Raw genomic sequence first — 26449 nt, forward strand, 5'->3', positions numbered from 1 at the left:
TTAGCTTTTCATGCCCTAAAATGAAAATATCTCATCTACCATCGTTGTCTAATTCTGGATCCTTCTTTGGTATCAGGACTCCGGACGATCAGCAGACCGACCCGATATCCAACACGGGCGTTAACCGCCACAATATTCCATGGCAATCGACATCACACTCTCACTAGCTCTTCTTCTTCTTCCTCCCCTCTCTTGCAGAATGCAAAAACCTCACCAGAAAACCCATCCCAACAAAACGACGTCTTATCAACACCAAAATTAAACTTCCCACTATTTCTGTGGCCTCCGTCTCAACCACAGGAATCCCATCCATGATCGTGGGTGGCGGACGGGTGGGAAGGACTCCGCGGGAGATGGGCAATGTCCTGGATTTGCTTTGCTTGTAAGGAGAGGGCAGCCACCTGATTCACATACCTTATGTTTTATCATCAAATAACAAAAATTGTGAAGTCTTGTTGAGCTTGTTGATTTCCGGATGTATATACTCTTTCGCATTGTTTACGGAGGACATGTTTTTCTCGGGACGATCCATTCACGTATTGTTTAGGGGCTTATGATTTGGGGGTTGTATTGAGATGCTTACATTCTAGCAGATATATATATATTTTTTTTCCCATAATGGAATGCTGGAGCCATGGCTTCAAAGTGAGGGTTTAAATGATGCGGACCAAGTGCAAGCATATTTTTCTGTACCAAAGCTTGGAGAACCACATTGATGCGAAGACTGATACCAATCCTGAAGGATTAACAGCAGCTTACGGGAAGTGGGCATCTGCAGTGGCTGCAAGATTTCTTGCTGGAGGCCTCTCTTAGAAGTTATAAGGTGAAGAGTTATCATTTTTTTCCCTATTCTCTTTTGTTTTAATTTTTAAGCCTTCATTAACATGCAGAATTTTAAGTTGGTGTGTTACAATGCTTTAAAAATTCAGATGGCTGAGTTACAACTTACAAGAACAGTGTTATGAATTGATTAGCTAATCTTCTTTCTTTCTTTCTTTCTTTTTGACTTATTAAGAAGTCTTGAAGTTTAATAATAATCTCCTTCTCACACAACACATAGTTGATGCATTCTTTTGCAATCCAAGCCAGCTTCTTGGCAAGGACGCATTTCTGAAGCAGATGTTGGAGAAGCTGATATGAATTTCAGCATTTATGCTTGTTGGTGCTCGTCATCCTTGGGCCACTGTAGGTGTTGTTCAAAAAGAACACCGCTCTAAGGTAAGGCTCTTCTCCTCTTATTAGCAACCTGTATCTGAACCTACATTATACAAGTTATGTCCCATTAATGGTTATTGGTTAATTACAATTGCATTTTTGTATGGGGATAGCTGAGTAAGCTGGTGGATTGCATTTTAGCTAGTATGCCCTGTTTGAAATTGATTACTCATCTAATCTCTAACAATATCTGCGTCTAGGGTCTTCTACATATGAGTGACTGAATCCTGGGGAGTGAATCTTGTCATTCTTTTCTCTGGGAAATATTGCATTCTTATAGAGTTATAGTACCATACACAAAGGGGAGATACTCTTGCTTCCTCCTGTTAGCTTGTTAGTTTCATATCTAATCCAAATTGTGTGTATTGGTCCTATTGGACCAAATTGTAGTAGTTACTCGATCATTTTGCTGCTTTGTAGGACTGCATTGATGTTAATAGCACTAGTTCATTAGATATTGAGGTTCTCGTGCAATGGCTGAGTAGCGTGCATTATAACATTGATATGTTCGGGGTGTTGAGAATTTTTCACCTCACCAGCGGTTCATTCAAAACCATAACATGTTTCTTGCTAATTTAGCATTTCAAGTTTATTGTTCCCTCAATTGGCCTATACTTACATTGACAATGACATGAAAGAGTGAAAATTATGTCTGAATTCTCTGATACAAACATTTTGCTTCCAGGTATCAAGCCTCATTGCTGAACTTGCTGCTGCAGCAGCAGAGCAGAGAAAGGATTAGTATTTGAAGCAGCAATGGAGGATAGACTCTGCGCTTATTTACATGGCGTCTCTCAGTTCCCAACAGTAGTAAAAGAGGTAGAAGTTTCATTCTTGACAGCTTACGCATGCAATTGTCACACTGAAGTTTAAAAGTTTTTTTATATCCGAGATGGCAATCGCGAAAGGGAAACCCGATCCTTGTCCCTTACACACAGCATGGCTAAAGGAACTGGAAATCACTGAGAGTTCAATCCTCTTCAGTCTATTGTCTTGTGGTTTGTTTAGTACCTATATAGCTTCTGAAATGCACATTGAAGTTTTCACATACTGGATTGCTTACTTGCTTGCTGAAATGTTCTCATTTGCTTAACTAGTGACACCTATAGGCCTATAGCACAACAATAATGCCTCATAATTTTTTCTTCTCTCGTCTATAATAACAAGTTACTACAGCGACCGTGACAGACGTCCAATCTGTATATCAAATTCAAAAAATTATATGGATTTCATAGACAGAGTGGACGTACGTATGTTATTAAAGCTGCAGGAAAACTGCAATGACATCACTACCCCTTCTCATTTATCTTTTGTGCCGTGGAGAAAAGGATTCCTTAAACAAAGAGAAAAACATTGTGGCCCGACTTTAAATTGCACATGGGCCTCGGCTGTTTAGGCCTTTTTCCTCAAGGCCCATGGGCTTGGCTCATTAAGCATTTTTGCTCAAGTGTGTTTGGTGTTTTGGTGCATCGGGGAATGAATTTATCATAAACTTCAATTAATGCTTACAATAAGCATCTAATAATGATAATGATTAAGGTCAAGTTAAAGGAACAGACAGATTAGAATAATTAAACACAAAAACGTTGCGTGGCGTGTACAATCCGCCGAGTGGGCCCAGTGCACCCCGTAGTGGATAAAGCAAAAGGGATAGAATAGAAGAGAAGAGAGATTTTAATCAAACATGGACCCACACTTTGGGACCCACTAGCTTGAGTGGTTGGGTGCACCTAAAACCAAACCAATCCGTCCCTATCTGAGTCGACTGTCAACGTGTCAACAATCGGTTGGTTCGGACTTTGGTTCGGTTGGAGCGGCCTTGCACTTGTGTGTACTCTTCTTTCGTCATCTTCCTTTGGCTTCCGCTTCAGTCTTCACCTTCCCTTCTCTCTGTTTCTGCAGAAAACAAATGGCTAATTGTTCTCGAGTTCCCATCGGAACTCGGCCATGAAGAGGTATTCATGATAAAACAAATCTCTCTGTTCTATGATCGTCATGAAATTCCTTTTTGTGGCTTAATTTTGGATGATTTTGAGTTTTGATGATCAGTACTCTTTCTTTTCTTTTTTTTCCTCTTTTTCTATATTACGTTCTGGAGTATACTGTTTGGTATCTGGTCATTTTTGTTCTATATTCTTCTTCGTTGAATTTTTCTTTTTTGATCTTTGATTTTGGTTGCTTTGGAACCGGAATGCGAGAGTACAGTGTAAGTTTTTAATTACTTGGAATTGATAACATGTGGATATGGGGTTACTAGTTTTCTCTCTTTGAAGGTGGTTTTTCTTTGAATACAAGTGTTTATTGAATACCATTCATTTGCCGTTGCAGTTTTGAATTTTAAATTAATCATTCATGTTTGCGTTATAAGAAAAACCAAGAGTTCTGAAAGATAGGCTTGTTTTGTGATAAAAAAACTGTGCTAAAAGATTGGCCTGGTGAAGCTTTAGGGCTCTTCCTTTAGATTCTACCCAGTTAAATAAACCCCGGTAAGAAAGTACCTGTCTGTCACATGGATTATGTATATATCATATAGAATAGTTATCATGCAAATTTAAGAAGTACCTACTTGATGTGGACTACGACCCGTGCAACACTTTTTAGCAAATTAAATATTAATCTGGCTTCCAAATAGTGCTGATTTGATCATCAAATGTTGTCATCATATTATAATCTTCTTCATGACCGAACATTGTTGGACATATTTTCAGGAATAAAGTTTTTTGGTGGTCATATGAGCTGAATGCTTATTCTGCTACATTTTTCATTCTTTACAGGGTGAAGTAGACTGCATAACTTTATTTTTGGTATTTGGAAGTATTGGAGTGTGGTCTGCTGCAGTTTTTACTGTATATATTGATTCAGAAGGAATTTACTCGATGGGGGGAGCTTGTTCGAGGAAGAGAGGTCAGCTGGACGAAGATGGTTTACATGTAGGGGTCCCTGGAAGATATGGCAAAAGTGGGAGTTCAAAGTGGTTGGCAACTTCATTTTCTAGACCTGGTGTAGATATACCTAAGGGAAATGGGAAATGCCCATCTCTCATGGAGTTGTGCATTCATAAAATATGCAAGGTACATATGCTCCTATTCATGCCTGGTCACGATTCTGATCTTTTGTTGTAAATAATCTGGATTTATGTTATAAACTTATTACATGAACAGGATCTTGACCAATATAGCTCATTTTCTATGCTCCCGAGAGATATTAGTCAGCAGATCTTCAATGAGTTGGTGTATTCGCAACGTTTAAATGATGCGTCTTTGGAAGCTTTCAGAGACTGTGCAATCCAGGTAACTCTTTTCTTGAGATTTGGTGGTTTGACTTTCAAATATTTACTCTTTCATAATATTGACAAAAAGAGAATTCAAGTAGTGGACTCCAAACAATTAACTTTTGTTTTAGATTCAAATAGCCGACCCCAAATAGTTGGATAGGGATTAAGGCGTAGATGGTATGCTGACCTCTAATTTTTCTGTCCTATGCTCTTACAGGATCTTTATTTGGGAGAATACCCTGGGATAAATGATAGCTGGATGGATGTCATCTCTTCACAGGAAGCATCATTACTTTCTTTGGATCTTTCTGGTTCTGATGTCACGGATTCTGGATTACTTCATCTCAAGGAATGCACAAATCTGCAAGCCTTAAATGTCAATTTCTGTGACCAGATTTCAGATTGTGGGCTTAATAACATAAGCGGTAATCTTTCATATCCTCTTTTCTTTTTCTGTTATTCTTTCTCTTATTCAGATCAATTGATACATGATGCAGCATTTAACTCTTTTCAATTTCTTAGGTCATGGGATTTTTTTACGTATTATCTTTTTTACTGCATTTCAGGGCTCTCTAATTTGACAAGTTTGAGTTTTCAAAGAAACAAGTCTATTACTGCACAAGGAATGAGTGCCTTGGCTAGCTTAGTTAATTTAATGAAGTTGGACCTGGAGAAATGCCCCCAGATTCATGGTGGACTTGTACATCTTAAAGGTAAGCCTCAGTAATATAAGTTGATAATAGGGCTTTTCCAATATTATGGCAGCTAAAGATGTTGACATCTGGAACTTGTTGATTTTTGTACTGAGTGTGTGTTGTTTTCAAACAAGATTATAGATATTGGCCTTTTGTTATTCAATCAGCTGTGTAATTTGATGGCTTGCCATTTATGTAAAGGGGCACTCGCCCACTGCATAATAATTTCCATAGAAGCTGTGTTGAGACTTGAGAGGCGTTTGAATCAACCCCTAGTTATATATTGAATTGCTAACCTTGGTCTTTGTGATTTTTGACAATAAGTTGAATAGATATCTTGTTGCCATACTGAAGAAAATCACAGGTAGGTCGAATGGTTCTGTTTGTATGGTATTATTAGTAAAAATGGTAACAAGTATCATTTAAAAAAAAGAAAAGAAAAAAGAAGTAAACTTCTCCCATGCACAAAGCTCCTGCAGTGAGCGGGATCGAGGGCAGACAACTCTACCACTACGCCACACATTCGCCTATGGTACCAAGTCCCATTTATATGATAAAATTTTTTTATTTAAGATTTAGTATTCTGGTGAATCAATTAAACGGGGAACTCGTAGGTGTACTATACTGTACACCCCATAATGATGTTCAATACTGGATGTTGGCCTATTGGGAGACAATATAGTATGAATGTAAAAGAAGAATGTTGCATTGGGTATGTGCCAACCAAAGGAATGATAGGAGAAGAAACAAGACCATTTGACCAAGGATAAAGGTAGAGCTGATTGAACAAGATTCGAGAAAAGTGTCTTAAGATGGTCTGTTCATATACAATGTGGGGATATTAGTGCATGGTTTGCATAAAAAGTCAAGAAAATTCAAGTATGAGAGACTAAACAGTGGAGACCTAAAAATACATGGATAGGTGGTATGAGAAAGGTCATGACCCTTACTGGAATTTTTGAGACTGTATATTTAGATCGAAATGAACAGTGAAGGAGAATCCGCCCACTAATCTGTTTTCGAAAATCGTTGATGATAATAATGTTTTGTTGAGTTCCAGGGTTTGCGTTCTGAAGCCCCCGTATGCAAGGTGGGATCATATTTGATTTTCATGTAGAAATTAATGAGTTGGGGAGAAATACCAAATGGTTAAAAAGAAATTAAACAAGACAATGACCTCTTCCAAGAATATGAATTTCTGTACTATGATTCAATCAACGGCTTATGTTTTTTGCTTCTATTCTAACAGGGTTGACAAAGTTAGAGTCTCTTAACGTAAAATGGTGTAATTGTATCACCGATGATGATATAAAGCCCATTTCAGGTTAATTACCTTATGCCTTCTTATTCTCATGTACTCTATCTATATTTGTAAAATCAGTTTATCATTTTTGGCATATTTTTCTACAATTGTAACTTTTCTTGAATATTCAGTCACGCGTCCTTGAATTTGGACATTTAAAAATTGAAAATGTTGGCAATTTATTTACCAAAACCACTTTTGCTAGATTGGCATTTGATTGAGAACCTCCTCTTTTTTCTTTTTTTGAGAACAGTAATTTCTTTGCAACCCATGACCTTTACTAGAATTTTGTTCTTTTGGATGATCCTTCAAGCAGCAAGTTTTGCCAAATGAAAAGGACAATTGTCAATTTGTCATTTATGCTTAATTTAAGATGACATTTTCTCAGTTGATGGCCTTGATCCTCGGGAATTTAGAAGTTAATTTACTCTTATTTCAGGGCTATCAAACTTGAAAAGCTTGCAAATTTCCTGCAGTAAGGTTACAGATTTTGGCATCACTTTTCTTAAAGGTACTTCATTTCTGTTTTATATACCATCATGATCATTTTTGCTAATATTAGAATGATCGATTGTGTAGTAGTCATGAATTTGCATTAGTGAGTTTTGAAGTTATCTGATACTATAAGGTTAAAGCTTTATGCCAACCAGGCTATCTATCAGGTTAATGGCTGTGTTTCAGGTTTACACAAACTTTCTCTGCTGAACTTGGAGGGGTGCCCAGTTACAGCTGGATGTTTGGATTCTCTTTCAGGTATGCTTTTCTGTCAGTTGCTGGTCATTAAAATTAAGCGACTGGCTTTCAGCTCGTAACCATTAACTCATGCATTAGGAGTAATTGCCAACTATTTACTGCATTTGATGTTGTATAATTATCTACAGTATCTAAATGATGTTATCTAAGGAATCTAAAAGATGCTTGTGGGCAAACACTCTCATCTGTCTGTTTCTGTGATTTCTCTTGGTGTTTTATTTTTTCAGAGTTTGAAAATCCTCTTGCTTCCTATCGATATCTGCTGGATTGTTTGCTCAAGTTTGGGCTTGAACTGACATCTGTTTTGGCCTGTTTATTTTCAGCGCTTGCTGCTCTGTTATATTTAAACCTTAGCAGATGTCATCTGTCTGATGATGGATGTGAGAACTTTATGCGTAAGTTGAATAAAATTTTGTGTATTCACATTCTTAAAGATTAGAATATTAAGTGATAATATATTTCAAATAGACAAAGATTAGGATAGTTTTTAACATCCACTTTACAGAAGAAACTGGAAAACTCTAACCTTTTGCTTGCATCTTACTGTACAGGGCTTGGGAAGTTAAAGGCATTAAACTTGGCATTCAATCACATAACAGATGCTTGTTTAGTGCACATGAAAGGTACTCTTTTTCTCTCGAATTTTGTTGAAGCCAAGTGTTTTCAACTACAACTTTCATAATTTCAATTTCATCTGACATCCGTAATAGAGAAGGTCAAAGGATGAGAAGTTCCTTCTAGGCGGTTATGGATGGCATGAAAGCTTCACATCTTATTTTATGGTCTCTGTCTTGATTTTGAGCGTAAAATTTTAAATTGCCTTCTGTTTGAGAATGATAAATCCGTATACAGCGTTTCTATTTGCTGGAAGAGGTTCATGAAATATTACCCAAGGATTATAGCATTCAAATCTATCTAACTTTCTTGAAGAGCATATGTTTGTGTTTCTTTTTATGCATGCATGGATAAAGCTTTTATTTCCATGGTAGTAATTATCGTGAAATTTTACTCTCCCCCCCCCCCCCCCCTCTCCAAGCAGGTTTGACAAATTTGGAGAACCTTAATCTGGATTCCTGTAGTATTGATGATCGAGGACTGGTTAACTTGGCAGGTTACCTTTTGATCACTTGCCTCTTTGTCAACTATAGGCTGTATTGCCAAATATTATAACAAGCCTCTAGCACTTGTCTCCCGAAACATCTTATTCATAATTTTTCCTGTATTGTTTCCATAACTTTAAATAATGCCTGGCTTCATTATTGTTTTGGTTTAGGCCTTCGGCGTTTGAAGTGTTTGGTGTTGTCTGATACTGGAGTTGGGAGCAGTGGGCTCAGCCATCTCTCTGGTGTGATACTGGCTTTATAGTTAGTTATATCATAATTTGGAAATCCAAACGTTTCTATAGTTCCTATTGATGTCGGGTCTGAACAAGAATCTGATGAGTATGGCCATTATTGGTCTGAAGGAAGTTCTTTATATGTTACTTAAATCTGCTAATAGAATTATTGATGGTTTAGAGGTCCAGAATACAATTTTTGGCAGGGAGGTAATTATTTATATCATCTTAGATATTCAATTTAATGTCTCCTTCTCCCACCTGAAAAGAAAAAGGGGGGGAGAGGGAGCCTTCTGGAATAGGCTTTTGAGATGAATCCGATGGAAAATTTTTGCATTATTCACCATGCTTTGTATCACGTCATCAGTGCTGGGAGTTTGGGGGCAGAAATCTCCTGTTAGGTTATGCTGGATCTTCAACCATTCGTTGAAGCTCTTCTTCATAAGGCTAAGTTCAATGAAACTTTAGTCATGATCCAAGAAAGAGAAACGGGCATGTGAGATTAAAAAATGGATCTTGAGTGGAATGGATCTTAAGTTCCAATTAATATTTTTCATAACTAAACCTATTCCTTAAGAATAAATTCTTAGCTTAATAATGAACTATTGCAGTATATGCTGTTCACGAAGCTTTGAGTGTCGAATTAGCTTTTTTTTTTGTTAATATGCGTATTTGCAAATATTTTGTTCTAACCTAATCTTTGTTGGTTTTTTTTTTTCCTTTTTTATAGGTTTGACTGCTTTAGAGAGTTTGAATTTGTCATTCACAGTAGTAACAGATGGAGGTTTAAGAAAATTGTCAGGATTGTTATCTCTCAAGTCACTTAATCTGGATGCTCGTCAAATCACAGATACCGGACTTGCAGCTCTTACAAGTAAGTTCATAGATATTCCTTGTATACATCTACTGAGTTTTCCTTTTAATTTCAGATGTGGTTGTGATACTTACCATGTAAAGTTGTATACACTCTTATCAACTATGAACATTGAACTATTTCTCAGCAGAGCACTGTTGTATCTTTTCATTATTGTTATTGTTATTCATTCTATATTATGAGCCCTATTCAACTATGATTAGGCCTAGTATGTATATGTAAAATCATAACAATAATATAGAATCCCTTCCCAATTATTCTCAGCCTTCTTTGCACGGTATCACTGTGTCAGGTAGTCTGTTCACTTAGTAGTTTCTGTCAAAATTGGGTCCCTTTGTGGGTTGTCCATACTCAAGCTCAATACCACAGGTTGTGTCTCCAATAGACTGCTGTTGGTATGTGGTACTGTCTGCGCTTCACGAGTTCTCTGTGATCCTTGTGCATGTGCGCACATGTCATCGCCCTGCAGACCTGCTACAATATTCCCTGTTGTGATTATCAAAGGGTTACCATTTGTCAAATAGAGAAGTTCACAGGTGATCCTACAATTCGGATGCCACCGGCCCACCACACACTGTTGAAATCATGTCTCCAAATTTCATGTTGTACTGATCTGATTCCCGTGCCTTTTACTCTATTGTTCATCTGCAGCACCAAAGCGCTGCACAGACCTCAATCTATCAAAACCAAATGCATACTCTAAGTTCTACTTCTTCTGCACAAAATCCTCAATGGTATTTTCCTTGCACCTTGTACACCGGAATCTAACATTCAGTACCCAATCAAAACCCTCCTTACATTTTCAGTTTCAGTGCTTGCTGCACCTAATTACTGAAATAACCTGTTCACAAATGCATAATGAAGCAGTTCATGAACCACATATATGAGTTTACTCATTAACTACTAGATGTGATTGTTCTTGAATAACTAAGCGAGCTTGTTTGCGAGTATAAATGAGCCTATTCATGAATAATTAAAAACAGAGGTCATCGCTAGTCAAGCTTGGCTCATCTAGTAAATGAGTCTAAGAATCTTGTTCAAGCTTATTCATTCACTTGACGAATTGCAAATGGTCGCTAGCTCTTCATACTCATAACGAGTTGTTTCTCAACCTATCATTCATTTACACCCCTAACTATGCTGTACTATTTCACCAATAGAAATTCCTTATCCAAGAAATGCTTCACTCACTCAAGCACAAACGATGAGCAGATAGCTCTAGGGGTCTAGGGTTTTTCTTATGGTCACTAGACATTTACCTCAACATTCTGATGCCCCTAGAGTATGTTGACTCTTTATAAACGAACATTCCATACTGTAAGGTGTTGCCTGAATAACAACAGACTTTTAAGATTTACCCATGCTACTTAATTCTTTTCCGACTACCATGTTATGCAGGTTTGACAGGATTGATGCATCTGGATCTTTTTGGAGCTCGTATAACGGATTCTGGAACAAACTATCTGCGAAGTATGTTATCATTTGATCCTTTTCTATGAAGTTTATGATTTTGAATCTGTCACGATTACTGATATCAGCACCTTTTACCACACTGAAATCACCTTTAAAGCTTTTTTCTACGAAGAACTTCATAACAATCATCAATTATATTTATATTTCAGGCTTATAATAGTTGCCAAGCGCATGTAGGGGATCTAAGTCTATATTATCTCATATCCCTGAGTTATAACTGGATTTACTCACATGGGTACATATGTTTATTCTGTAATCTAAACAATAGATACCTTTTGCTAATCTCGTATTTCTTTGTTGTTCACTCCTTCCCAATTCACTATATATCCATGATGGAAAATGGACTTTTTTGGTGAGTAAAAGCACTGCATGCCATTTTACATGTGTAAAAGCACTGCATGGACTTCATAGAATATTTCAAACATCAATATTCTTGATAATCCTCACTGACCCATGTAAACTAACTTTTGCATTCTATTCTTTAGCATAGCTATTCAATTTTGAAAATGGTAGATAACATTTTTGTGATGGATACCTTCCTTCTCCTATTGTTTCCTTTCTTTGGTTTCTCCTGATCTGTGGATTGTTTTGTCATATAGATTTCAAGAACCTGCAGTCCTTGGAGATATGTGGTGGAGGGTTGACTGATGCTGGCATAAAGAATATTAAAGATCTTTCATCCTTATCTATATTAAATCTTTCGCAAAACTGCAACCTGACAGATAGAACATTGGAATTGATTTCTGGTATCTTCGATAACTCTACATTTTTTGAGAATTTTCATGCTCTCTACATCAACTTAGGCTATGATGGATTTATCAATTGGATAATAAGCTGACAAGTTTGGTGTGATATCCACATGAAAAATGCATAAAGTCATTTATACGGAAGTGTTGTCCTGAAGCTCATTGTAGTCTAAAAATTTGTTAATGTGATTTTGATGCCCTCGGTGGTCTGCCCTGAATTGTAACTTTAGTTGACTTCACACCATTTTCAAAGGATGACTCGTCTCTTTCTTCTTTACCATTTTTTCACAACACCGATTCAGCTCTCTGAGTGCATCAACATCGCGTGCTGGTGCTGTCATTTTTTGTATCCTCTCTTTTGATGATTCGATACTCATAGAACTTTTGAGCATCGCTACTTATGGACCCGCGAACTAAAACATGACATTTTGGTTCTTTTTCGGAACATTCTTTCGGAGCATCCAGACTTGACAAAAGATAAGAAATGTGTAGTTATGGTTTCAATGTCATTTTTTATTGTGTTTCTCAAAGTCCTTACCGGATCTCATTGCATGTGCAGGATTGACAGGGCTGGTCTCTTTGAACATATCAAATTCCTGCATAACTGGTGCAGGCTTGCGACATCTGAAACCATTGAAGAACTTGAAATCACTTACCTTGGAATCTTGCAAGGTGACAGCAAAAGACATCAGAAGGCTTCATGCAACTGACCTCCCTAATCTGATAACTTTCCGTCCTGAATAGTTCTGGAGGTAATAACAAAATATCCTGTAAATACATCGTCTTATGGGAGATCAACTATATAAATGTAGAAAATTTACCCTTGATGACTTGTAAATACTGGTAAGACTTGGAGGTGAGTCAAAACAGGACCTTAGTCCTTGTTCTAGGCTAGAATCTTCATGCTGCATGTGATGCTTCTTTCTTGATGAAAGAAATTGTAAATAAGCTTCCTGCGCCGTTCACCTTGGGTTCTAGTTGCAACTTCTGTACATAACTTTGTTTGGTGGTTTCGAATATTTATGAACAGCATGCAGTTCTGCCTTTGTAAAGGCTTGTTAAACAATACCGTTAACTACTTGGCGTCGATCCGATACATCGGCTATGGTTATTTCCTACTCCCTTGTTCTTTTTGTATAATTTTGCTTACTATATAAGACTAGTTATTCTGTTAATTGTCAACTGCATGACTAGTGGATGACTAGGGTTGGTTGATTGAATATACTTATGCAAGTGTAATTACCGAGTAAGCACGTACATTAGTATCAATGGGCTTGATCAACTCCTCTTTTGGGGCTTCCACATAGCATATTGTACGTTCTTAATGACCTAAAGACAATATCTCACAATATTGTGCCTTCTTAATGATCCAAAGAAAATATCATCCCTCTTCAGTTCAAAATGGCTGCCAACTCTGAATTCTATGGTGCCCCCAAGATATCAGTTCTTGAGCTCCAATGGTGGAGATGATAACATGTAAAGTGGCACTGGCTAACTTATACTTCTAATCAGACGATGACATTATGTTTTATACAGGCGTCCTTCAGCCCAAGTTCCATAGGGGTGCCGGGTCTAGCATGCTGTAAGATCAAAATAAGCGCTCAAACGTTTTTGTTAAAATTTTTAAAAATTATATTTATAATTTGAAGAGTGTTTTTCCTTTCGAAACAAAAATCGAATTCAACATAAAGAATGCATGCAATGTTTTTAATTTATATCTAACAATTCAAAATTGTCATGCATTTTTCATGTCGAATTCGATGATTTTTGTTTCAAGAAAATATATTGTTAAATTCATAAAGCCAATCAAAACATAAATATAATTTTTTAAAAATTCTCTGACCCCTATTTTGACATCCATTCCATAGAGGCATGTCAGAATCCACACCAAATTTCAACTTGGAATTAAAAAAAAATGAAAGGAATAACAAAACTGGAAGTTGCCTTCTATCATCATGTGGCAAAAAAAGCAGATGAAAGAGATTTGAGCAGGGAACGCAATACTAACCATAATAGGTGATGGATTGGCCAAGGTAATGCTCAAGCTCTTTGTGGCAAGAAGACCTATGGAATGGTAGAAAAGATTTTGCTAGCACAGTTGAGACAAGACCCAACTGAAGTAAACCAAGCGTCTACATCGTTCCAATGCTATTCTTGACTTTAACCTGCTAATACTAGCTTTTACATATATGGGTATTCTGTGTCATTATCCTACCATTCAATGCCACATTTGACAGACATCTTTACAAATTATAATGTCAATGCCTTGTGTGAATAGTAAGGTTACCAAATTTGGTAAGGACAACAGTTATTTCTAATTTAAGAACTCGAAATATAAATCATGAGAGTGGCCATTCCACCACTGAAAGAAGAAATATAATGGAAAAGAGGAACATAGGTAGGATCTGGCTGAAGTAATGTACTTTCCAAAGCAAAAGAAAAAATGACTAGCAGTTTCCCTACAACAATTACCTCAGATACCCAACATGTTAATCTACAGCTTCTCATGTCGTTTCTCGAGTAAATAGAATATCATGAACCTCAACTGCAGAGCAAAGGCATCGAAATAAAATAAGGAAGAGGCGGACAAAATAAGAGGAAAAAAAATGCTGTAAAACTAAACTAAATAGTCAAGAAGTAAAAACTAAAAAGCAAACAATTTTCACCACCAAATTTTAGCATTCCTGATAGTTAACTAGCTCAACCATATAGTTGGACACTTGGACCTCCTGATCAACAATGCACCAGGCTTCTGAATGGCTCAATCTAGGTCAAAAAGTTTTAAGTGGATGCTAATGCAGAATCAACTAGTTGGGGCAGGTACAGCTCTAAAACGACCGGTTTATCAAACAAAGCAACAGATCAAACGCAAAGAATACCTAAATTAGTGATGGGCCACCAAGCCAAGCATGTAAAAGAACTCTTATTCAGACAGCCATCGAATCATCGTTGGGCTTGATCTGAACCAGAGGGTCCAACCGAAGGAGTAGCTGGCACACTGCCAGCTGAACCATTCTCAACTGGTGGAGGAACACCCCATTTGCCTTCCGATTCAAGGGGCTCAAAGACATGAACCCCACCATCTGATAATCCCAAAGCAAACTGATTTGGTTCCTGTGGATGTGCAGCAATCACAAGCGGATGAACAGAAGATGCCCTGCAGAAAGGACATGAACATTAAAATTAAAAATAAAAATTATAGAGCAGAAGGAAGAGCTGGATTCTTCCAGAATCAAAAGGTAGGTGATAAACCTTAAGAGTATAACCAATAATCAGATTGTAAAAAGAGCAAATTGTCACAGAAGGAACCCGAAAGAAAGTTTAACAGTAGGGCATTCTAAAAAGTTGACACTAGAAACAAAAACTTGCTCCACATTCCAACATATCACAACGAAATGTGTGAAAAAATTAACCAACTAAACGATTCTTGGGAAAATGTAATCCAAGTACCTAACATTTGGAAGATAACAAGAGGGGTTGATACGGCAGTGCAGCCTGAGATTTGCGGTACCAGCACTAAAGACACACACAGTTGCATCGGAAAAGCTGGCAAATACTAGCCGACTATCACATGAGAATGTCGCATGAGATATTAAGGCGGAAGATTCACGGGGAAACCACTGTTATCATAAAAGAATTAATTAACACCTTAACTACAAAGCAACAGTTTCCTTCAATTACAAAAAGCAGTTGACGTAAAACGTACCTGCTTTACACATTCTAGTTTTGTTGTTTCATAAATGGCAAGCTGAGTCTCATGCACAACTAGGAAGTGTGTCTGGTCCTGATGAAACTGTACGCGTGTGTCTGATTGTCCTGTTGGTGTCCTTCCAGAAGGAAGCTGCAAAAATCTAGACTTCTGCTTCTCCCAACCATCAGAACTCCATACACAGAGCTGGGAAAAGAATTTGCAACATGGTAAGTGAAACAACATTAGATTTCAATTGTGCTTTACTACAAAGACAACATTAGGCTTCCATGGTGCTTTACTGCAAGGAGCCCTAAACAATCCTCTAGATAGGAAAACTTAATGGCGATAACGCTAATAATTCAGGTATAGACTGAATGGAATATTCTTGTGCACAAGTAAAGGACAGAATGAGTGCATCAAGCAGCAGTGGATGTTGTAAACAATTAAAGACAGATTCCTATCAAGAACCACATGAAGGGGGAAGAGAAACAAGAGATGTGACGTTTACGTACTTAATTATGCCAAGCACATTGAATGTACAACAAGATTTGGCAATCACCTTTTAGAGAAGATAAATAAATGCAGTAACCTGGTTACAACCATATGACAACAATAAAGCCAAAAAGCAAATATTTTACAGCAAAAATGTAAATATGAACTTATTACCTGAGCATCTGCCCCTGATGAAACTAGCACATTCAATACATGAGAGAAGGCAAGGCCTGTTATTCTTTGAGAGTGGCCTTTCAGTTTGCTCTTAACCTGAATGAATGCAATGGCAACTAAATAACCAATCACAACTCTGAAACTATGCACAAATGAATCGCACATACCTCATCCACACGAACATTATATATCTGAATTGTGGAATCATCCATGCCAATAGCAATAATATTATTATCTTGAGGATGGAAAGCAAGAAATGTTGCCGCAGGTGGCGGAGGCATGAAAGTGGTCATTGTCTGCACTTGCCCAAGGGAATGGAATTGGTCAAATGTAAATGGAGATATAGAAATCTAAGTACAACAAAGTAATAATGGGCTACCTTAAATGTCATCATATTGAAAAGAGATATCTTTCCACCAGATGCTGACATGACATAAGAATCATTCTTTGACAAAGCAAAGCACGGAACAGCATCCTCAGGATTACTGTTAGCAGTGTCATTTGTCATTAAAATGCCACTCGATGGCTGCCATAATTGAGGTGGCACACTGGCTGTTGTCTACAGTACGAATTACATAATGAGAAGACATACTACAACTGACATATGGATAATTTACAAACACTAAAGTAATGTTGCTGTACCTTTCCAGTTGTGTTGCGTTCAGTTCTTTGCCATTTCCAGAGAAGGTGAACAGCATTCGATGCCAATGCTAAAATAGCATTTCCTGAGTTTGTGTATATTAACCTTGATATCTGTGCTAGGAAAAAAGAAGTAAATGAGAATTTTCTCTCAGGAAGCAGTATTCAAGCTGCTGAAAGCCAATCAGTCAAAATGAATTACAACAATTCATGATTTCACTTTGCCATTCAGTAACGTCTCAGGCAAGCCGATAGAAGCCCTCACTAAGAAAGATTAGCTTCCCAAGTATCGAAATCAGGCACTAATCAGGTAGCACACCAGGCTAATGAAAACAGAAACCCATCTTTTTCAACTAGGAGACCAACAAGAAAACGTAATGATAGTGAAAATATGAACCTCACCCAGGAAAGACTTGTAATTCATTCAGAGGTTGCCAAAACATGCATCACTAAGTGTACAAGAAAGAGCGTGTGAATAAAACAAAACATCAGTATGTTGTCCAATTGAACAAGAGGCATAAAGTTGACAATTTAAAATTATTCGAGGCAACAACAGAAAAATGAGACACATAATCAACCCATCAATATGCTAAGAAAACTTCAATAATATAGGCATTGAGCAATGCTTCATACCCTGGTTATTCTCAGGTTCAGGTTATCAGGTAGCTTCAAATTCCGACACTGAGATGGTTCATTGATCTCAGTCAGCTTCCATATCTTTGATTTGTCATTAGCTTCTTCAGTTATTCTCGGTTTTACATCCCCCAAGTTCTGGCCATCCCCGTTCTAGCATAGTAAATTCTTTAAGTACTACATCTTCAATTGATGGGCACATATACATAAGAAATTTTGACGTACCATTGCAGTAATGCCAACCACGGAGGCACCTCTCTCAGCAAGTCCAGAACTACTAGCAGCTGCAGCTGCAGCCGCAGCCGCTGCAATTGGATTTATGACAGGCTGCATGAGATAAACAAATATCAGACAGGCAGATATACACTATAGGATAATTAGACCAAGAATCAACCATCTAATATTTGCTACCTTTGTAGCTTCGGATGCTCTTAAGGTATCGTAAGGGAGATTTTCAAATGTACGCAACAATCGAATACCATCTGAATTTGCCAAAACTTTTATCCCGTTGTCATTGGAAGAAACTGCCAAGAGATTGCCATCCTTGTTGAAGCGGATGCGGGGGCTAGCCTAACATTGAGAGAGAAAAAGAAAAGTTTCAACTACTGCCTCAGGAAATTCTCTTGAAATGTAGTAAAAGTAAACTAACTTACTGGGAGGCCTCCATCAGCATCAATTGATGTTAAGAGTTGAACATTGTCCATATCCCAGAATTTTATGGAGAAATCATCACCAGCAGCTAAAAATCGATTTTTTGTAGTGTCAAACTGCACAACACCCAAAGAACGTTTGCGGAATCCTTGATAGGTCCTTTTTACAGCCCCTTCACTTTCATTCCATTCAACAATATATGATTCACCATCTTTACTCGTTCCACACGAGAAAAGTCTGCAAAGTATAAAGAAATGGCAAAATAAAAGAAAATACCATATTTCAGTTTGATAATGCACTAACAAGAAGTAGAGGATTAGCATAGCTCACAAATTGTGTTAAAAGTGTATTAACCTTGTACCATCAGCACTGTAAGACATGGTTGTGCACCAGCGACCAGGAGCATCATAATCAACTCGAGATCCCAAATTGTCATACAACCATGCTTTAATCTTTCCATCTAGCGCAGTTGAAAAGATGAACTGACAAATATCATTAAAAAAAGGAAATCAGAACAATGGAGAGTGAAAAGTACAACAAAGGATTATAAACATGAGAGATCAGTCTTGAAGACAACAAACAAAAGGTGAGTTCCTACCTGAATGTTTTCCTTATGGTGAGGGCAAACGGAGTAAACAGGTGCCTCATGACCTTCAAAGATATACTGCCTAGTACCAGAAGCAGCATCCCAAACCTAAATACACAAGAAATTCCAGTTGACAAAACAAAAGGCAAAGGAAACTAGGCAAAAGCTTCAGAAATTTAAACCACTTATGGAAAAAAAATTATATACATGACATACCAACCTTTATAGTTTTGTCATCACCACAGGTAATCACGCAAAGTTGCTTATTTGGATGGGAGAATGCAAGATCATTTACTCCGCCAACATGAGCATCAATCTACATCAAAATTTTACTGTCATTTTCAATCTAGATAAGGAACAAAGTTAAATGGATACAAACTCACTAACTCCACATTGTAATACCTCCAGGTGCTGTCTCACATCATCACCCCCATGATAAGCATATATTTGCACAATGTGCCTAGAGTATGCAACTCCTGTTATTTGAACAGGAAGGACACATTGTTTATGCTCCACTTAACCCCTAAAATATTTAGATGGTTCCACTACAATAGCCACTAAATAATTCCAGTCTTATAAACTTACCAAATAAACTACCATCAGGGCTCCAAATCACACGGTTCACAGATACACCGGGATCTTTGACCAGAGCTGCCTGGATTCCATGAGGACAAGTTCAGTTTCCAATATTATAATTTTTAAGCATTAAGCATGTAGTAGACATAACAACTGGTCTCACTAAGAGGATAATTGGGCAAACCTGCAAAGGCATCGAACATGCACTGAGGTCCCACACCTTAAAGTTTCTTAAAACCACTCGCTCTCTGGAGCCAACCTCCCACAAGCCTATGTCGCCCACATTCGTACCAACTAAAACATCACATTGAAACAACAATAGATTGTCAAAGGCAAAAGAATTTAAACTCATGATTAACGCCAAGGATCATACATGAGATAGACCAAATTGAAGACTGCAAGCAGACCTAAAATAAGAGTCTGTTGAACAGGGTGAAAATCCATGCTCATGGGAGACGATCCTTGATTTAGAGTCCGTGTGACAGTCTTCGGCAAGTCATCTGGTGCACTAAATGCCTGGCCATGACCATGACCATGACCATGACCATGACCCTGACCCGGAAATGTTACTGACAGCGCATTAACTGGCAAATTAACCTGCAAACAGAAAACAGACCTCAACAAGATATGTATTGAGACAATGAATTCAAAATTACAAGTTGAGTTCACAACTTGATGTACAGCAATCCTAAGAGTTCCAGCCAGATCACCTCATCAGAGATTCCCACGGGTCTTGTTCTTTTGGCAACATGATCAGAATCCCCAGATGGGTAGTATACAGAAGGGTTGGTTGGCGGAGTCCTTGGATGCTTCAAAGCAGCTGTAGAATGCAATTAATTACAGGTTTAATTAAACCTTGGATCATATTCATCAATTTCCACACCATAAAATGAAGAAATTCAACAGGGAAAACACAGAATTTAATACCTGGGATTGATGGAGCACCAAGAGGTCCAAGACCAATAGCCCCTCCTCCAGAAACTGCTGGGTGAGTTACAGTGGAAGGATTGGTTATCCAACCTGTAAGTGGCATTGGAGTTGGTACTGGTCCAGGTTGAAATGGCTGACAAGATAAAGCCATATTGATTCAGGAAACAACATAATCAGTTAAAAATCGATAGCCTAAAGCCAGATAACCTACCCCATGTGCACCCAGAGGCGGGAAGCCTCCAGATTTAGGTAAGGATCCAAGCAATGGACTGTTTGCAGGAGAGGGAGCCCTGGCACCATTTGGTTGTCCACATGAATGATCAACAAAAAGGGTTTTTATATCTGGATTTGGTCGAGGGTTTTTACAAAGCTGGTGCTGCCAGTTCAAGCTGTAATTTGCATACCACAATTAGACTTTTACTCGTGCAAAAAATGTTAAAACTATTCCAAGAAAAAGGTGACTAAAATGGTTTTAAGGTGGGTTGCCCAAGCTATAGAAATTCACGTTCCTTAACCAAAAACATATGCTCCAAATACTAAAACTGAAAGATGCATCTGTTTTCCCTCTGCATCTCATTCCAGTATCCTTTAATGGCAAAACCATAGTATTAGATAGGAGAATTCTTACTGAGCAATAAAATCACAGAGTACGAATTCATTAGCTAGTGCTTCACATGCAACAAAATACTCATTTTCATGCAACAAAAAACAAATGCATTCAGTATCAATGATAATTAAAGAGAGAAAAAATAGATATCCCCAGGTAACAACACTTCCAACCACTTTGAATACACATCAAATTACAGAAAGTTCTAACCTTTGGTTAATGAGAGTTCGCAATCTTGAATTTTTAAGGTTGGGAAATTGCAGTTTATCGCGAAACAAGGGATTTGCTTCAATAAGCTTCTTAAGCTCAACCAACATGATTGCTCTTGCCGACTTTGTATCTCCGTATTTGGATAGTTGTTCATTCTCCCTACGGCACAACAAACTCTTTTTAACTGAATATGCTATGGTTACTTCAAGTGAAGACAACTTCTGAGTTAAGTTGTACATTCAACTTTAGGCTTATAACATTAATCCAAAGGTAATACCTGAAATTCTCCAACGTTAATAGCTGAGTGATTTCTTTGAAAAGCTCCTCATTAAACGTGGCAAACACTTTCAAATCCTTTACTAATATATCGACAGCCTTGGACCGGTCATGCCTGTTAAATTACAAATGCCCTCATTACATTTAGGCTATAAATGCAGCATAAAAGGAAAAGAATATATTGGGCATCGCAGTTATTATCATTACGTAATAAATTAACAAGGGAAGTGGCCAGCTTACTTATCCAATGCCTCAAGATACTTTTGCTTCCTAATCTCGAAAAAGATTTTCATAGAATAACGATTGTCATCAACTTTTGTGAACCCAGAGAGATACCTCTCGACATCATCCCAATTTCCATTGTGCACCTCATCCTCAAAATACTTCATATTGAAGAAAAACCCAGATTCCTGTTCAAGCCTATTTAACGTATTAAGCAATAATGAGGAGTCAGAACCCAACAACGTGAAAAACTCGTTAGATAAATAACTACATAGGCTGAAATGCTATGAAAAAACCCACTTGTGAACAGTCTCCTTGAACTTCTCCTCATCAAGAAACTGCAAGATCAAGAATACAAGCTCTCTACTCAGCGACGACATTATGAAACCCCTGGTCTTTCACCAAGAGCACCACTAGATCTGCAAAAGACAAAATCATAGGGTAAATAGAAAATACAGAATTAGCCATGAATTTCAAGCAAAAAAACAACAATTAACATAATATGACAAAAAACTTGTACCAGAATCCAGATCATTCAACAATCCTCAACATTAACACAGCAAAACCACATCACTTCTCTCTCATAATTAATACCCGTACTGAAAAAACACATGATACGCGAAGTGAAATGAGACCAATACAAAAGTAGCAAAATTAGGGTTTTTAGGATTACTTTTTCTAGGAATCAAAGACATAACAAGAAAGCAGCTTTATTCCCTATGCGGATCGAAGATGCAAAAGCGAAATGGACTAAAATAAACACAAAAGCAATTCAAGCAAAATTAAAATTAAAATTTAAAATTTAAAATTTAAAGCTTCAAAGCAACAGATTCCGTCCAAAACATGTATACAAAAAAAGCGCGATTTCAAACAAAAACTGACCTTGTGCGAGATATTATACAACTCTGCTCCAGTTAAAGTAACAACTACGGATTTCTGTCGACATATCCTTCGAAATATTTACAAATTGTCAAAACACAGACAATATATACAAAATAAGATATTTGGCCTTCAAATTACTACAAGGTATACACGAGAGTTCGAAGTGGCTGGGTTGAGGATTGGGTGGGTAGACGAGCCGACGAGGTTTTCAAAGTTCTTTTGCTTGGAGAGGAGTCTGTACTCTCTACTCTGTGTAGAGGGTGATTTGACCATCAAAGTCAAACCTAACTCATGATTCTAGTACATGTCATGGGTCCACATATACATGCTGGTTTTGTATTTATCGTATGCACATCTTTTTTTGTAACGGATTACGGTCTAAACTAGGATCGTTATATCCGTGTAGACATAAAATCTCTATCCAATGATATAATAAGTTGAACCAAAATTCAACGCATAATCACAAGAGTATTGTTCCCTATAAACACAACACACATGCATACCCAACTCAACCCAATCATGGTAAATTCTTCATATTTTGACAAGACTCACTTCTTCTTTTTCTTGATTAGTATTATTATTATAATTAAGAGTCACTTCTTGCTTCTTATGTACCTAACCATAAATGTGATCGGTTTACATGTAAAAGATGATAAAGTAATGCTACATATCTCTAATATGGTCCATGTTTTATCTCTAACTATAAATAATCAACGATTATAAATACATATGTAAGACTTATTTAATATGAAGGACTTTACATTGGTTGGGACAAAATAAGGATCATATTTTGGTGTCAGAAGCATTATTCAAGATGATAAAATTTGTGTATTCTCTTGAATTCAAAACTTTTAATCGGATAAAGACATAAAAATAGGAATAAGAAAAAGTAAGTCGTTGATAATACCAACCACTCATCAATAGAGAGACCTTTCAACATGAAACGAAAGTGACCACGCATTTTATCTTATTTTTTCTTCAAAAAAAAAAAGCTGTCTCTTAGTTAATTGCCACCCCTAATTTTGATATGATCAAATGGGTTTCAAGGGAATGAAACTTGGAAATGAAATATATACGTGTGTATATATATATATGTCATTTTCAAGGAGGCCAGAACCACTTGTGTCTTGTAAATGTCGTAAAGAACACATAAAGGTGGCCTATTCTGCTGTCTACATGGTCAAAATTTGACAACTAGTATGTCTAGTAGTCTCTTGAATAAATCTAGCAACTAAATAAAATGGCATTTCTAAATTTATGGTATATTTGGAATATATTCGAAGCCAGTCGTGAGACTCTTCTATGTGGGAGGGAGATTATTACGAAGTTCTTGTCATTTATTAGAAATTTCAGTTGACTCAAATCAAAAATATTATTTAATTTGGATTTATCAATTCGTTGTTTTATAGATTCATTGGATACATCGGGCCAATCTGATTTCATTCTTCTAGACTTATCTCACTTTACGATACTTGAATCCAAAAAAAGTCTTTATTGATTGAGAAAAGATTCAACTTTTTTTTTTTTAAACCATATCATTTCACTTGATGTTCACATCTAGCATGCATTCATGTATGCATTATTTATGGACTTTTTTAATGTAAATTTTGATTATACCCACACAACAAACCATAATTTGCTTTTCTCATGTATCTTTTTTTTAAAATGCCATTATTACTTATGTTAAAGTTCCATTGGTGAAGACCAAACAATGTGGTTTTAAACATGCCTAGACCATCTTCTTAAACATTTGATGCGTCTATTAAAGAAACACAATTGAGCCAAGAGCCAAAAGTCAGACAATACCTCAAGTTATGGGAATAGACTCATCACCCTCCAATTGAGCACCTTTTAGAAAGACAAAGTCACATGATTCTTGGGGATAAAGTGTAGACAATATCTCAAATGGTTTGGATCAAAACCTCTCTCACCTGCTTCTTATACGTTGCCCCTACTTTCTCCAAATTATGCTTAGTGAAGACAAAGCGATATGGTTTATAAACATGAGCTAATGATAACCCCTGAGTCGCCCATTAAGGCGACAAATGATAATTTGAAATCAAAGGATTTTTGTTACTATCAAATGATAATTGAAATTTCGTTTCGTGTCATGTCATGCACAGCTGGGTGGACCAAACGAGGAACGTCCATATCATACTTGGTAAAGGACAGGTACTGCATTGCACGCGCCCATCTCTGAAAGTAAAACACAAATGCCAAAACAGTGTTCAAGGCGGTCTATGATACGTCATTTTCCACCGTCCATATATTTGTTTTTCTTTTAGTATTAAATTTATTTTTTATTTTGCACATTCTAACGAAATATAGTGATAGTGACTATTTTAAGAAAACGCATCTTATCGGGGCTCAGTTATGAGGCCAGTGCGGGTGGTTTTAAAGTGGGAAAGCTGGAAATTATGCTCTCAATAATAGACTTATTAATTAGTACTAATTTAGTTCAACAATATGTTTGATCCTTTCTTTAATGGCACTCCCACACGCTTTTCTCATGCTTTTATTAGTTTTTTTTTTTTGAAATTCAGGGGTTTGGAGAGGGGTTGGACCCAAACTCACGTCTTAATAGATGAATCAATCCTTTATATCATTGTATATATATATGCACACGTACGTTGTCAAGACTAAGACTAATATTGATAGCTTATCAAAAATAAAGACTAATATTGATAGCATTAAATTTTTATGTATTTTATACCTTCTAAGCTTCGTTTTCATTTAATTTTTTACTAAACTTTTTTGTTTTTCTTTTATCCTTTTGGACAAGTTGCCAGCTACCCCCGTTATTATCGTCCAATAGTATTACTTTCTCTTGTTCTTTTTCACTTTAGCACTGTAATATTTTTGTTGAGAATTTGAGCGGTCAAATTATCGCGATATGTCGGTTTGTGGAGAGTGGAGACAAGTACGAGAAGATAATTTGCGATATACATAGTACATACATCTGCTGCTTGTCATGGCCATGATAAGATAAGTGAATTTTTATGCAACAGTAGCTAGGTATCGTGTCGAGATTTTAAGGCGGTGTGGGAAACAGTGAGGATATTCACGATGAATATAATTAGGGCAAATACAATGGGAATGAATTTGCTGGGCCAACATTTTTGTTGGCCCGGTCCCATCTCTATTACATAAAAAGTCAAGTCAAACACATATTCTAATACAGCCACATCAGCAAAACACAAATTTCTATACACTTTTTCTTCCCACACACTTTCTCTTTCCATCCAACCCAACAACATTCCATTCCTCCATATTATCCACAACAAAACTACACCAAAACATCAAATATCAATACATCCACATCAGCAAAACACTTATCCCAATACAGCCACATAAGCAAAACCCATTTTACAATACAGTCACATCAGCAAAAGACAACATCTTTGTTGGCCCAATACCACTTCACCATTGCATTTGCCCTTAGCAAAATAAATAATATAGAAAAATAAATAATTTTATGTGGTTCGTCTCATTTTACCCATGTTCATGGGTTGCGATGAAATTCTAGCTCGCTAAATATAAGAACTTGGTGATTCTGCTAGAGTTTCACAATGAAAATATTTATAATGAATTTAAGGTTTATGAATAATGATCAAAATAGAGGGATGACGAGCTTCATTGCCATAATATGGATTGTGACTAATGCAAGTCCAATCCATTGAGAAGAATAATTGAGGGTGACTGACAATATTCTACATCGAGAAGAATAAGTGAGGAGAAGGAGATTGAACCCATATCTTAACCCATGAAAATCGGTTTTTTTTGGGTCTAAGTGAGGATGTTGAGCTTGTATGAACAAATCTGTGCAGGCCTTAACTCAAAGTAGATAATATCTTAAATGTGTGTTGACTTGTTGGTGTTGCAAGTATATCCAGAGTCTAACCCAACTTCTCCGAAGACGAAAAGTCTTCATCATTGTGTTTTCATTGTGAGAACTCTAGTGAAGGTTGTGGGCTATTATTTGGGTCAATGACGGGTATACAATGGGTCAGTATTCAAAATGGGCATGCAGTTTAAAAAATGCGAGAAGCCCACTTGTTGGAGAATGGCAAAGGTTATGAACAAAGGCTACTTGGATGCTGTACGAGGACGTACAAATTCCCCAAGAGGGATGGAATGATAAGATCCCACATCGAGGAGAATGATGAAAGAGTGACAATAGATAATGAGAACCCACAACCTAATCCATTAAA

At 37.0% G+C, this 26449-nt stretch overlaps 2 protein-coding genes and 1 long non-coding RNA gene across 6 annotated transcripts; 2 read left to right on the forward strand and 1 right to left on the reverse strand.

The window, feature by feature from the left end:
- On the forward strand, positions 1 to 2291 carry LOC119991823. The gene is made up of 3 exons (XR_005466275.1): positions 1 to 823; positions 1090 to 1218; positions 1901 to 2291. It is a non-coding gene; the product is annotated as an uncharacterized LOC119991823 (long non-coding RNA).
- Positions 2292 to 3013: 722 nt separating this feature from the next.
- LOC119992079 (F-box/LRR-repeat protein 14) lies at positions 3014 to 12787 on the forward strand. Of its 2 annotated transcripts, none has more exons than XM_038838701.1 (16): positions 3014 to 3170; positions 3990 to 4286; positions 4377 to 4505; positions 4707 to 4914; positions 5056 to 5202; positions 6434 to 6508; positions 6927 to 6998; positions 7169 to 7240; positions 7564 to 7635; positions 7792 to 7863; positions 8280 to 8351; positions 8514 to 8585; positions 9307 to 9450; positions 10849 to 10920; positions 11523 to 11669; positions 12229 to 12787. In XM_038838701.1, the coding sequence occupies exons 2-16, from the start codon at positions 4092 to 4094 to the stop codon at positions 12411 to 12413; spliced, it is 1734 nt and encodes a 577-aa protein (XP_038694629.1). In that variant the 5' UTR covers positions 3014 to 3170; positions 3990 to 4091; the 3' UTR covers positions 12414 to 12787. The 2 variants fall into 2 exon arrangements, with proteins under 2 accessions (XP_038694629.1, XP_038694630.1); XM_038838702.1 differs by having other exon boundaries at positions 3057 to 3170; positions 4054 to 4286.
- A 1068-nt stretch (positions 12788 to 13855) lies between these two features.
- LOC119992080 (protein TOPLESS-like) lies at positions 13856 to 22519 on the reverse strand. Of its 3 annotated transcripts, XR_005466318.1 has the most exons (28): positions 22239 to 22519; positions 21877 to 21955; positions 21657 to 21775; positions 21375 to 21554; positions 21136 to 21249; positions 20859 to 21017; positions 20253 to 20430; positions 20039 to 20174; positions 19822 to 19931; positions 19519 to 19708; positions 19296 to 19405; positions 19121 to 19190; positions 18938 to 19011; positions 18756 to 18851; positions 18548 to 18643; positions 18304 to 18431; positions 17952 to 18186; positions 17710 to 17868; positions 17524 to 17625; positions 17299 to 17451; positions 16669 to 16779; positions 16406 to 16585; positions 16194 to 16322; positions 16027 to 16122; positions 15376 to 15564; positions 15120 to 15289; positions 14549 to 14826; positions 13856 to 14214 (listed from the first exon to the last, which is right to left on the reverse strand). XR_005466318.1 is itself a non-coding variant. In XM_038838703.1 (26 exons), the coding sequence occupies exons 2-26, from the start codon at positions 21734 to 21736 to the stop codon at positions 14613 to 14615; spliced, it is 3459 nt and encodes a 1152-aa protein (XP_038694631.1). In that variant the 5' UTR covers positions 21737 to 21775; positions 22239 to 22519; the 3' UTR covers positions 14262 to 14612. The 3 variants fall into 3 exon arrangements, 1 of the variants encoding a protein (XP_038694631.1); XR_005466317.1 differs by lacking the exon at positions 21877 to 21955 and having other exon boundaries at positions 22239 to 22518; XM_038838703.1 differs by lacking the exons at positions 13856 to 14214; positions 21877 to 21955 and having other exon boundaries at positions 14262 to 14826.
- Between the last annotated feature and the right edge of the window lie 3930 nt (positions 22520 to 26449).

This window comes from Tripterygium wilfordii, chromosome 22 (genome assembly GCF_013401445.1).
Source record: "Tripterygium wilfordii isolate XIE 37 chromosome 22, ASM1340144v1, whole genome shotgun sequence".
Taxonomy (NCBI): domain Eukaryota; kingdom Viridiplantae; phylum Streptophyta; class Magnoliopsida; order Celastrales; family Celastraceae; genus Tripterygium; species Tripterygium wilfordii.

What these genes read in the sequence shown, in the direction of transcription:
- LOC119992079 (XM_038838701.1), top strand. Translation starts at nt 4,092, where the DNA reads ATGGGGGGAGCTTGTTCGAGGAAGAGAGGTCAGCTGGACGAAGATGGT. An exon ending in TGGACTTGTACATCTTAAAG is followed by an intron (nt 5,203 to 6,433) that starts GTAAGCCTCAGT and finishes CTATTCTAACAG; the next exon opens with GGTTGACAAAGTTAGAGTCT. An exon ending in TGGAACAAACTATCTGCGAA is followed by an intron (nt 10,921 to 11,522) that starts GTATGTTATCAT and finishes TTTGTCATATAG; the next exon opens with ATTTCAAGAACCTGCAGTCC.
- LOC119992080 (XM_038838703.1), bottom strand. Translation starts at nt 21,736, where the DNA reads ATGTCGTCGCTGAGTAGAGAGCTTGTATTCTTGATCTTGCAGTTTCTT. An exon ending in CCCTGATGGTAGTTTATTTG is followed by an intron (nt 19,012 to 19,120) that starts GTAAGTTTATAA and finishes TTCAAATAACAG; the next exon opens with GAGTTGCATACTCTAGGCAC. An exon ending in ATAATGTTCGTGTGGATGAG is followed by an intron (nt 16,123 to 16,193) that starts GTATGTGCGATT and finishes GCATTCATTCAG; the next exon opens with GTTAAGAGCAAACTGAAAGG.